Source organism: Bos taurus, chromosome 14 (assembly GCF_002263795.3).
Source record: "Bos taurus isolate L1 Dominette 01449 registration number 42190680 breed Hereford chromosome 14, ARS-UCD2.0, whole genome shotgun sequence".
Lineage (NCBI taxonomy): Eukaryota > Metazoa > Chordata > Mammalia > Artiodactyla > Bovidae > Bos > Bos taurus.
Genome location: NC_037341.1, coordinates 34,799,700 through 34,812,133, shown reverse-complemented (window position 1 = coordinate 34,812,133; position 12,434 = coordinate 34,799,700). Strand labels below are relative to the sequence as shown.

General features: G+C 40.2%; 1 protein-coding gene across 10 annotated transcripts in view; it reads left to right on the top strand.

The window, feature by feature from the left end:
• The window catches only part of EYA1 (EYA transcriptional coactivator and phosphatase 1), a 373,498-nt gene that overhangs the window by 347,616 nt on the left and 13,448 nt on the right, over positions 1-12,434 (top strand). For all 10 annotated transcript variants that reach the window (XM_025001849.2, XM_025001847.2, XM_025001851.2 and 7 more), the window contains 4 exons: positions 7,368-7,426; positions 7,523-7,683; positions 8,797-8,911; positions 9,022-9,143. In XM_025001849.2, the coding sequence (XP_024857617.1) occupies positions 7,368-7,426; positions 7,523-7,683; positions 8,797-8,911; positions 9,022-9,143 (457 nt within the window). The remainder of the gene's footprint in view (positions 1-7,367; positions 7,427-7,522; positions 7,684-8,796; positions 8,912-9,021; positions 9,144-12,434) is intronic.

The following is a 12,434-nucleotide window of genomic DNA, read 5'->3' as shown; positions in this document are numbered from 1 at the left end:
TTCAAAGCACTGTTGATCACTTGCCTTCCAGACAGCTGATGTGAGTGTGTGCCGTGTGTGGTAGTCGCTTCAGTCGTGTCCGACTCTGTGTGACCCCCTGGACTGTGACCCCATGGAGCCCACCAGGCTCCTCTGTCCATGGAACTCTCCAGGCAAGAATGCTGGAGTGGGTTGCCATTTCCTCCTCTGGGGGATCTTCCCGACCCAGGGATTGAACCCACATCTCTTATGTCTCCTGCATTAGCAGGCAGGTTCTTCACCACTAGCGCCACCTGGGAAACCCATTTGAGTGCGTTGTCTCTAAAAGCACTAGAAATACTCCTGTACTCCATATATTATAGTTTTCATATTTAGGAATAAAAGGAAAACGTTCTGGTAACTTGCAGATGTCTAAGGTGTCAAGCTAGTTATCTTATTGTTTGGTGGAGAGGTCAGAGCAGTGGATGTAACTGCTTGATGACAGAAGGGGACAGAGAACCCAGCCACCGTGTCCCTGGCCAACTCCAGCAAGTCTCAGTAGGCTCACTGATGCACAGACCCAATGAAAATTGCTCCTTCTCTGGGGATGCTTTTTCTTTCCATTTTTACTTCATAAAGGAAGGTATTGAAACAATTAGTCGGCAGTATGGTGTTCGTTTTCTCATGGTAAATTTGGAAAATGGAGCAAATATCGCTTCAGTCAGCAGAATCTGGGCTTATATAACTCAACTTCTCCCAAGACATGTTTGTAACATTTTTATATTGTTCCCTTTCATAACGTGCAGACTGCCTCCAAGTCTTCAAGTCTGTTTATGCAAAGCCTGCAGGTTTACTTGGAGTTTATGTTTCTAGTGTCAGGTTCAGGGGTGTAAACGCCTCAGCATCCTGACTGTGATGTCACTGTGTTTGGCACACAGAATAAGACCCATTGTAACTGTCTTAATTCTTTTCATTAATTTTCCTAAATGAACGTGAATGGCATGGTGTGTTTTTACATAATTATGGCACAAGTGAGAGGCTTGAGGGAAAAGTCCAACCACTACGGTATCAAAGCAGAATAAATATTTGCAGAAAAATTCTGCCATAACTTAATATTTTGCATATGAGCCCCTGTACAAAATCTGAGTTATTCCCGGAGCTCAGTCCAAAAGAACATGTCTGTGGCCCAGCCCTGGAAGGCCAGAGATGATGATGGATCGGAAAAAGGTCAGCTTGAGTTGCAGTGCCAAGAATAATGACAGAAAGAACCAAAAAGGCAGAATAACAGTGCACCCAGAGTTCTGAGGGAGACCATGCCTTTGCTGCGTGGCCGTGAGATAGGACCCCCTGTGGCTTTCTTCCTGCTCCCAGCCCTGGACCTGGTATTCAGCTGCTTCATGGGTTGGCAGTTTTCCCCAGCCATGCATGTCAGCATTTTATAATCCAGCCCCACAAGTGCTGAGATGTCTGTAAGCTGAGGGCCCAGAGTCACTGAAGCTTGCCGATTTTATTGATTTTACTGCTCTGTGAGAAGCACAAGCCATGGAACATAAAGGGAAGCCAGACAAGGCTGAACTTTGGGTGTTGGGTTTGTGGTGTTTATCTGAAGGATGCTTGCTCACAGGAGCCGTTTCAGGTACAACAGAGCCTGCAGGCCAGTGCCTGTGGACTCAGCATCATGCTTCCCTGGTCGTTGCCACCTGCCCTCATTCAACTCGACTGTGACTGTGACCGAGTCCTTGTTCCTAGGCTTCGAGCCTTCTAGTAGGACACGTGACAAAGTCATGCTAATACCTATGCTCTCATCTACCCTTGCGCTCTGTCCCCTCCACCCTTGTAAAGACCGAGTTTCCATGATGGCTTTCCTCCTGGGATAATTTCTCTCTGAAGTGCCAATCATTTGGAGGCCAGGTGGAGAGATGAAGGGGTGGGGCTTGAACTGCAGGATGGAACTTGAACCTCCGAGCTCTGGGCCAGAAGTGGTGACAAATGCTGGACCCCCAGGTGGGCATGGGGCAGACAGAGGTGAGGATACATCCTAGAGCAGGAATTCCATAAACATTAAACAACTGACAAGCCAGCAGGGGCCTAGGTTGTGGAGTGGGCCGTTGTCTAAATTGTGCAAAATCCAGGGATCCTCGGGAGAAATAGTGCTTGGGGATCAAAGGCCTGTATAGTGTCTCAGCACTGAGGTTACTTAGTTTTTCTGAGTCTTCACTTATTTGCAGCCGTAAAATAGGCTGTAACATTAAATACTATTTTGTGTTCAACATAAGTAAGTATCAGTAATTCAGCTCAACAAGAAATAGGAGTCTGTGTGAGTAGAAGCAACCATGGGCCTGCCTCTGCAGGTGTGCTAAGTCACTTCAGTCATGTCTGACTCTCTGTGACCCTATGGCCTAGCCCGCCAGGCTCTTCTGTCCATGGGATCCTCCAGGCAAGAATACTGGAGTGGGTTGCCATGCCCTTCTCCAGGGAATCTTCCCAACCCAGGGAACAAAATCGCCTCTCTCATGTCTCCTCCAAAACCCGTGGAGTTCTTTACCACCACACAAATATAGAAAACAGCTCTTTTGGAGTTGTTAGCCATCCCTTCAAGGGAAGGAAAAATCCATTCTTCACGGGATATAGACTGTCAAGACAGGATACCTTTGTAATCCAGTGTCAGTGGGCGGTGTATTCCTGGTGCTTTAGGACTTATGGAAAGGGAGGGACTGAGCTCACCGTGGGAACAGTGGGCCCAATATGTTAGCAATGTCTAATTCAGTAATAATTATGAAATTTACCTAGTAAGGATAAACCACAACTTTGCCTAGCACTGGCTTGACTCTTAGAAGCTCTTTGAGGGATGTGGGTATATGTTAAAACTGGTTAAATAAAAATGTTAATTATATACTCCTGTAGTATTGACATGACATGATGTAAACCTTTATACAAAAACATTGATTTTGACATCCCTTTGGAAAGCCATGAACAACAAATAGTTCTCTGCTTATCTCTTGATCCCTTTCCAGCCCCACATCAGTTCTCGTATCTGTAGTTTGGGGGTTGAAAGAAACTGTTTAAGATCTTTCCTTCCTACCTCTGAGACCTGTTGATTAACTGCACAGAGTCCCTTTGCATCTGTGGGGTGTTTTCTAGAGAGAAGGATGGCTGGCCTCCAAAAGGTCACCTTCCCCACCCTCATACTACAGCCATTCAGAAGTAGAGGACCAGCATTGTCAGTCCCTGTCACCTGCTGGTCCATGCAACTCTTCGCCTTCGGCCTCAGGGCCTTTACACTTGCTCTCTCCTTGCCCTGCAAAGCTGTTTCCCTAGACACTCCCACAGCGTTGCATATTCCCCTTGCCTGCCGTATTGCTTCTCCTTAGCACTTGTACAGATTGTACATGTTGCATGTTTTCTTGTTTGGATGTCTCTCCCAACTGGAATGTTAGTTCCAAGATGGTAAGGATTTTTTGTGTTAAGTGGTGTGTCATTAGCATCTACAGCAATACCCAGAACAGGTATTCCTTGATAAATAATCAGACACAATAATAAATAAATGATCACCTTTCTAACCCAAAGCACCCATTAGCCAGTTTGGATCCATGTTGAATGCAAAGTCTATCAGGAGACAAGGAAATGACTACTTCACACACCTACATGAGACCCCAAGCCTGACACCCATGTGTGTTTGGGGTCCCTTAGGTATCTCAAGCCTGACCAGGCCAGAATAATGCATGACCAATTAATTAATTAACACTAAATTGGTTGAACTGGCCATGGGAGGCCCCTATGTGGATGCTGCCCCAAGACTTGGATTCGGTAATGGCTTGAATTCCTTAAAATCTTATTGCATACTTTTTGGAAATTTATTTCAATTACATTTTCAGCACATTCAGTCTTTTGGGAATAAAAATGTATTTTCTCATGGAATTATGTATATTCTGCACTCTGTGTATTAAGCATCTAATTAGGGTTTGTAGGCATAGACTTTGGCACCTGAAAATATAGAAGGCTTCCATTACCGTCTTCTGTGTCTATAGACTCTTGCAATGGGGCTTTAAACTTGGCTGCTGCTGCTGTTTCATTGGTTTCATTTCTTCTCCTGTCCCTCTGTTCATTACCTAATTGTCTGGGTTCAGAATAGATTTGCGAATGAAAAGCAACCAAATTCAGAAAGCAAAAATGGAAACCTCAAATTAGGCTCTTAGGAAAACAGGCAAAAAGCTGGATGGCTTCTGAAAGGTGAAAGAAGGGAAGCCTCATCACCATGGAGGAGACAATTTCAGGATATCAGAATGCAGGGAACTGCAGTTTTCTAATTTAACACTAAGTACAAGTTCACACATTACAGGGCTCAGCTGAGAAATGAAATGATATTTCAGTATCTTAATGGTCTCCATTCTTTGAGGAATTAGTTTTGTATGGGTAAGCATCAAAATAGTAATATTATAGTTTCTCATTAAAAAAAAAAAAACTTTTTTAAATACACAGCTTATTTTCCAAGACATTTATGCCATTATTTGTAAACTCATAATAGTGACTTATCATCTTTCGTATTGTTGTTCAGTCGCCAAGTCATGTTATCAATTGCAAGTTTGTGCAAGACTACTTGTCTATTGTTAAGTAAACTGAGAGCTCATTCCAAAAACATATTTTACATAGACACTTTAATGATGTTTTAATTTCTAAGCGCCAACTAGGCCCTTTAAAAATGCTCTTGATTTTTTAATCTATTTTTTAATTAATTTTTGTTGGAGTATAGTTGCTTTACAGTGTTGTATTAGTTTCTGCTGTACAGCAAAGTAAATCAGGAATATGTATATCTCCTCTGCTTTTGGATTTCCTTCCTATTTAGGTCACCACAGAGCACTGAGTAGAGTTCCCTGAGTACATTCTCATTAGTTATCTCATTTGATTAAAATCATTCTACAGAAATTCTCTGGCTAAGGTATATGTATGGCTGATTCCTCTTGCTGTCCACCTGAGACTATCAAAACATTGTTAATTGATTATACTCCAATAGAGAATAAGTTTAAAAAGAAATTCTCCTGCTAAACAGCAGGGTTTTGTGGTTGCTGTCACACCAAACTTTGCTTTAATCAGATCATTGTGAAGTGAGTTTGGGCTGGGAGCAGTTGACCCTTAATTAGAGTAAACCAAGATAGTGAACAGTACTTCAAATGAGGGCCCAGCCTGGGAACAAAAAGCCTTAAGGAAAGCTGGCAGGAGAAAACAAATACAGGATTCGGGCAGACAATAGCCGTGGTAGAGTCATCAACAGTCATTAGAAGATAAGGCTGCTCTGTTAGTAATGGAGATTTACAGCTGCATTAGCTTAAGAAAAGCCTCTTAACACCCTGTTTTTCCAAAGCATTCTTCCCACCCCTAGAATTAACCGGGTAACTTTGGGTCAGCTTTGATTCCTTAAATTCAATTCTTTTACACACATCTTTTCCTCTTCTAATTCCTCAACTTCCTCCCTCTCTCTGTTCTTTCTCCCCAGAAAGAAAAATCCTGCATTAACAGCACTGAGGCTTTGGGGGGTTCTGTTTGTTTGCGGGAGTACCCTTTTTCGAATTTGTTTGTGTTTTAACTAACCACACACCCTAACAGAGTCGTGTACCAACAGCATTTTTGTATTTCTGTCTAGATGAATGGCTAGATGGTAGAAAGTCACGATTCAGTAATTCTTTAAACCCAGAATAAGTATGTTGTTGAAAAACACAACTATCATTCATCTTTCACCCTCCAAATTATGTATAATAACTCAAAAGAAATTTCCCATCATGTTTTGCAGGAATGACCTGTTTTTAAAATGTTAAATTCACAGTCCTGCCTGCGAGGCCTCCTAGACTTTTATTCCTTTTTTTTTTTTTTTCCTATCTGGGGTTATGGACCTCAGGAGAGCAGGGAAGGGTTACAAGGTCAAAGCCTTTTTCCTCCTTGGAACTTGCGGCTTGCTGGGAGAGGGTTGCCTGGAAAATAGATGCTTTAGAAGGAAGAGGTTGGGGTCAGGATTTTAATTCTGTTAAGCAACAGCTGGTTTGAGTTTCTTTCCACTTCTATCTCCTGCTCCCTTCCTCACAAATCCGTGGAGAGAAAGAATTTGTGCAGAAGGAACCGGCAACATAAAAATCCACCTTCTGTTCCTAGGGTGCTTTATCTCTGGCATCTTTGTTACACATTGAATGTCAAGCACTAGAGGGATAGGATAGATTTGATGAGGTGAACTCTATGGGAAGGATGGCTAGAGCTTTAGTCCAAAGAACCTTATAAAATACAAGATGCACGCCTGCCGATTTCTTATAAGATTTTTTTCACTAAAACTTTTAATGGAAATAAGTGTCAGAAAGGCCACTGTGGTATTTGGAGGCTGACTGCCAAGAGAAGAATCATGGCTAAAATATTAAAACATGCCAAGTGTGTATTACTTGTTTCTGAACTAGAGACCATGTCTCCAAATTATAGTTTGCCTTCATTTGTTCAGCAAATGTTTATTGAGTGTTGCTCTTCCCACAAAGATGCTGGAGGCCGGGGCACAGCAGTGAGATGTAGGAGTGCTTACATGTGAACAGGTGTATCAGTGTGAACCCGTCTGACTGGGCTTTAACCCACAATTACACCCCCTATTCTAAACAGTTTATGCATGGTGTGGCATTTTAAAATCAGGTCTGTTCCAATCATTTTATAATCAACTCATAAATCCACTATTTAAAATGAAAATGTAATAACAGAAAAACAGTTAAAAAAAAGTTTTTTGAAAAAAGTAAAAGAAAAACATCATGGTTAATTTTTTTTAGATTGGGAAGTCTCCCATGCTTTTTTCCTACACACACACACACACACACACGTGTGTGTGCGCGAGCAAAATAAAACTCACATCTCTCAAATCAATGGCAAACTAGTAACAGATTTTCTGGTCTGGGCTCCACGCTGGCCTCAGGCTGTGTTGGTGTGTGGCTCAACAGCAATCAAAGGTCATAATTTCATTGGCAGTTAGCATCAGGTTTAATTTTTCTAGCATGTTAGATTTACCGAAATGTCTGGTTTCAGTTACACTTCGGCATTGACTGAATCAGCTCAGAGCAGTGTGATGTCTTCAGGTACCTGAGGTTTATGGAACACATATGCTAATTGTTTTCGATCACTTTCCTTTCTAAACACAAAAATGTGTTTTCTGAACCTGAGTAACAGTAGTCCGTATTGACATTGCTCCTTTCTTACATTGAAAAAGGACCCAAAGTAGGTAAAAATGTCAATTTAACAAGACTGCCACCTACTGATTGACGTGGTTGGCAAACACTACCAATTTCAGTGTTTGGTGGTGGTTGTTTTTTTTAAATAGCTGTGTATGGTTTTTCCCCCAAAAAATGTAGATGCTTTTTCAAAATTAACATGTATCAATTTTAATTGTGTTTTAGGAATGTGACCAAGTTCATATAGACGATGTCTCTTCCGATGACAATGGACAAGACCTAAGGTGAGCCCGTGATCGGGATGTTATGGTTTAATTGCTCAGCTCATTAAGATGAACTTTCTCTTTGGTTAACTTTGGGCTTTTCTTGCATCTAAATAGCACATATAACTTTGGAACAGATGGCTTTCCTGCTGCAGCAACCAGTGCTAATTTATGCTTGGCAACCGGTGTGCGGGGCGGTGTAGACTGGATGAGAAAGTTGGCCTTCCGCTACAGACGAGTAAAAGAGATCTACAATACCTACAAAAATAATGTTGGAGGCAAGTGACTATCACCAGTAGCTTGCTGGGTTGCTTAAGACAGTCTCAATAAAATACTCAGAGCATCACACATTTACATAACATTTTTGGGGGTAGAACAGCTTTTGCTGAGAGTAGTTTCATCTAACCAGTGATTATTCTGCTGTGATTGAGTGAGAGAAGTAATAGACTTAGAGCCAGCTGCCCTGGCCAGTGGTGTGAGTTAGTAAACTTACTAGAGTACGTTTCTTGACTTCTTGCCTAGAGGACTTAAGATGAATCATAAAGCATCCTTCGCAGGTAGATGTTTGTATTAGTTCATCTTTTGATTGTGTTTCAAAAGGACTTTGGTACGAAAAGGAATATATTGACCTCCCTGGTGGCTCAGATGATAAAGAATCTACCTGCAATGCAGGAGACCTGGGTTCAATCCCTGGGTTGGGAACATCCCCTGGAGACGGGAATGGCAACCCACTCCAGTATTCTGGCCTGGAGAGTTCCATGGACTGAGGAGCCTGGTGGGCTGCTATAGTCCATGGGGTTGCAGAGAGTCAGACACGACTGAGCAACTAACACACAATGAAAAGTTTAAGGGTGGGTGTTGGTTTCTAGCATGGCTAAATTCAGATGCCCTGGTGATGCAATCAGTAATCCTTGGCCTGTGATTTCCTTTGGGGTCAGTCCTTCCTGAAAGGTGGCAAAAGTGATCACCAGTAGACCCAGGCTTCTATTCAACCAGTCCAGCACCTCCATGGGGTGGAGAAACATCTTTCCCAATAGATTCAACAAAAACGTTCCAGACACTTTCAGCGGCCAAGACAAGGTCATATGCCTGTTCTGGGAGCCAGACGATAGTGTTGTGTCTCTGCCCAAATTATTCAGTTGGAGGAATAGGGGTGAGTAGGCTCCCTCAATAGAAGAGAGGACTTCTATAACTAGAAAAAGGGATGTCGGGGATGCAGAAACAATAGATGTCCCCTACAGTACTAAATATTTGTTGAATGGTATGTGAAAAAATTGCTTAGTACACGTAAAGCTTGAGGGAGGTATTAGAGTAGTTTTAAATGTTTATTGTTTATAAAGTTGGCAAAACTCGTTGGTAAGGAAGTAGTTCCTTTGCTTTTAAATCCACAGGTCTGCTTGGTCCAGCCAAGAGGGAAGCCTGGTTGCAGCTAAGGGCTGAAATTGAAGCCCTGACAGACTCCTGGTTGACACTGGCTCTGAAAGCCCTCACGCTCATTCACTCCCGGTAAGTTGTCCCCAAGTCACTTCGTAGGGCCTCTGCCTGAAGACAGGCTTTGCTTGTTCGTTGTGGAGACTTATTTTTCAACTGTCTTTTTTTTCTTTCTGTTCTCATAGAACGAACTGTGTGAATATTTTAGTAACAACTACTCAGCTTATCCCAGCGTTGGCGAAAGTCTTGCTATATGGTTTAGGAATTGTATTTCCAATAGAAAATATTTACAGTGCAACTAAAATAGGTAAGCTACTTTTTAATCATTTATATAACAGTCAACCTTTTGCTTTCAGGCTAGTAAAAACAAAAGGCAATAAATAGGATTTTATTTACAGGATTCTAAATGTCAGAAAACTAGAATAATGTTTAAACCAAGTTTATTGTCAAAATTGCCTTTAGATGTGAAGAGAAATATAAAGCATAATCCATGTAGCTGAACTCAGAAATTTTTACTTCACTGGCTGACATTAAAACTTATGCATTTTACTACCGTCAACTTAGCATCATTTTTAGATTATTATCTGATTTTTATTCTCTTAGGTAGCATCAACAAAAATTATTTTATAAGCTAAAACAAGTAGTTATATAGAAACATACAAAGCAGAAATAACTAATAGCAGCTTTAATTGGGCAACTCCAATATATTATTATTACTGGAACTTTTTTTTTTTTTTTGCTTTAACATGTGTAAATGATTAAGTTCTCATTTTTGTTATGGGGATCAAAAAATTAGATTCTTGCAAAAAGAAAATGTAGTTAGGAAAGATTACTGTGAAATTTACTTAAAATATCAAGCAAGACAAAACAAAAGTAGGAATTAAAAGAAGACATGGCTCTTGTTCTTAGGGAATTCACTAACAGAGGAAACAGACAACAAAATAACTATAGTATGACAAAGTATTCAGTGGTATATAAATGAACATTTATCAAGTATTTACTAGGTGCCCAGAATCGTACTAAACATTTTACATATTAAAGTCCATCTTTGCAACCTTTTCATTTTACAACTGAGGAAGCTAAATCTCAGAGATATAAGTAAGTCAGTTTAAGTTAATAGCTAGTAAAGTTGAGGATTAGAGTAGATCTCTGAGTCTAAGGTCCAGCAGACCATTCCACACGCTGAGGGATCCTACCAGTAAGTGCCCAGTGTGCACTTCATTGGGGGAGCATTCAGTCCCACTCAGAAGGAGGCAGAAGGGCAAGTGTCAGTGAAAGTTAAAGGGAAGGTCTGACATTTGAGCTGGGTATAGAAGGGTATATAAGAGTTTATTTATAGGCAGTTTTTATAGGCAGATGGCTAGTGAGAACAAAGCAACAGAGAAATGAAAATGTATTCCCTGCTGAGGGAGTTGTGAGTTTTCCTGGGTGATTAATATGCAGTATTCATGGGTAGCTGGCAAGGTAGATTTGGGTTTTAAGTGGCCTTATATGTTGCTATGATGAGGTGAATGTTATATAATTGAGTCCTAGGGACGGAGGATGAGTGTCCTGGTAAGTGGGAAGAAGGTTGTTTCTGGCTGAAGAAAAAGGGGCAAAACAGACTATCTCTGATTTGTTCTTCTCTTCAAAGAATTTACTAAACTATCACTAAAAAATTACGTGTTTAGTTATTTGTTCATAGTCTCCTTGATAACTGAGTCTGTCTGGGTCATTCATCATTGTAGCCATAGGGCCTAGCACATAGTAGGTACTCAATGTTGAATGAAATGGATGAATATATGGTTGTTTATTCAGAAGAAGGCTGACAATAGAGGTTTCTCTTAGGCAACTGGATAAGTAATGACACTATTAGCTGATGGGGAAATCAGATTTGATGACAAAAATAAGAGTTTGATCCTGCTTATGTGAGTTTGAAGAACCTGTAGGATATTCAAATAACCCTATAAAGTTGGAAATAGTTGGAGTTTGAGAATGACTGCTGCCTCCTGAGAAAGGCCAAGAACAGAAAACTAGAAGACCCTTATAAAACAAAGAATTCCTAGTAGCCTGATATAATCCAGAATTTTTACATGTTCTCAGATAAATTAGTAATCAATTTCCATTAACTCAGGTCTTTATCTGTATCAGTTAAGAGAAATCATGTTTTGTGAACAGGGATCCAAGATAAGGTTTTATTGGCACATGAAAGAAAGAACATATTCCAAATAAGCATATAATATACAAGAGATAGTACTTAACTTCCTGGAAGGAAAGGAATAGTAGTATATTACATGTTCTGCAAGTTGAAGTTTAATCTCAAATAATCTGAAAATGTGAGGATAATAGGAAATTATAATAACAAGAAAGTATTTTTAATGGACATATTGTTTGCAATATTGGAATTTTTTTCAATATAGAATAAAAATTCAATTTAAATACTGTACAGTGGTAGAAATGATCTCAAAACCAGTGGTAGAATCATGTTCCTGTGATTTTTTTTTTTTTTTTAGTAATAAAAATAGAGATTGAAACTCCTATTAATTACTGCTCATCTTGCCATCAAATGAGATTGTAACATGGGGATCAGTGCAGAAAAACCAGGGATGTTTTCCTGTAGGCAAAATGGCAAAATCAGAAAAGGAAAGGGACTGGTCTGTCATTCAGCAGAGAGCTGTGATGTTCTTTCAGACAAAATGGATTCATCAAAATCAAAATTCCATGTAAGACCTCAAATTAATCTCTAAATGTGAGCTTCAGTTTATTAATTCTTATTGTGTATTCACAATGAACCTTATTAGGAAGATAGTATTTGGGTGAGAATTTGTCCATCACAGCTTTATTTTAAAGTCACATTAAGTTTACCTTCCTTTTCCCGTGAAGAGGAAACTTTACAAAAACATGCAAACATTTCGCTCTAAGGGGGAAAAGAAAGTTTCATGACATCCAAGTGTTCGGTTGTATATTTTTTTGCAGTGAAAACCAGCCTTTGTATTTGTTTCTCAAAGTGATTTAATATTTCACAGGTTAGTGAGCAACTACAGAAGCATTGAAATGACATCTTTGAATAAGGCTGGCTCCATTTCATTCTGTCAGATGCAAACTAGAGATTTTAGTGCAAAATACAAATATAAAGCAGACATTTGTTTAAGCAAACAAGCAATTTGTTCGTGTGTATATCTGATCCTTATTTGAAAGAGGTACAGGTCCCGCTCAGCCATTCACATCTGAAAACTATAAACTGTCCCATTGTCCATTAAAATGACCTTATTGGCAGCCCTGGACTTGGAACCCCAGTTCCTGTTCTGCAAAGCAACAATGACTGCATTAACCACAGGGATGTGCTGACAGCGTAGCTGCCACTGGAGCCCAAACTAAGTCTTGACGTGGGAAAGATAATAGACAGATAAAGGTATCCTGTTACCTTTATCCTGCTTTTCCTCTAGGAAAGTACTTTACTGAACATTAGATGCCTGGGTCAGGCAAGCATGCTCTGGTAAGGCCCCAAATTACATGACATTCATTTTAGAAACAGTTTTCCAAGAATATTTCCAGTCAACACATTTGGCCTTGGAAGTGTCTTTCATTCAAAGAAGTATTCCAACCTGAAAATGAAGGG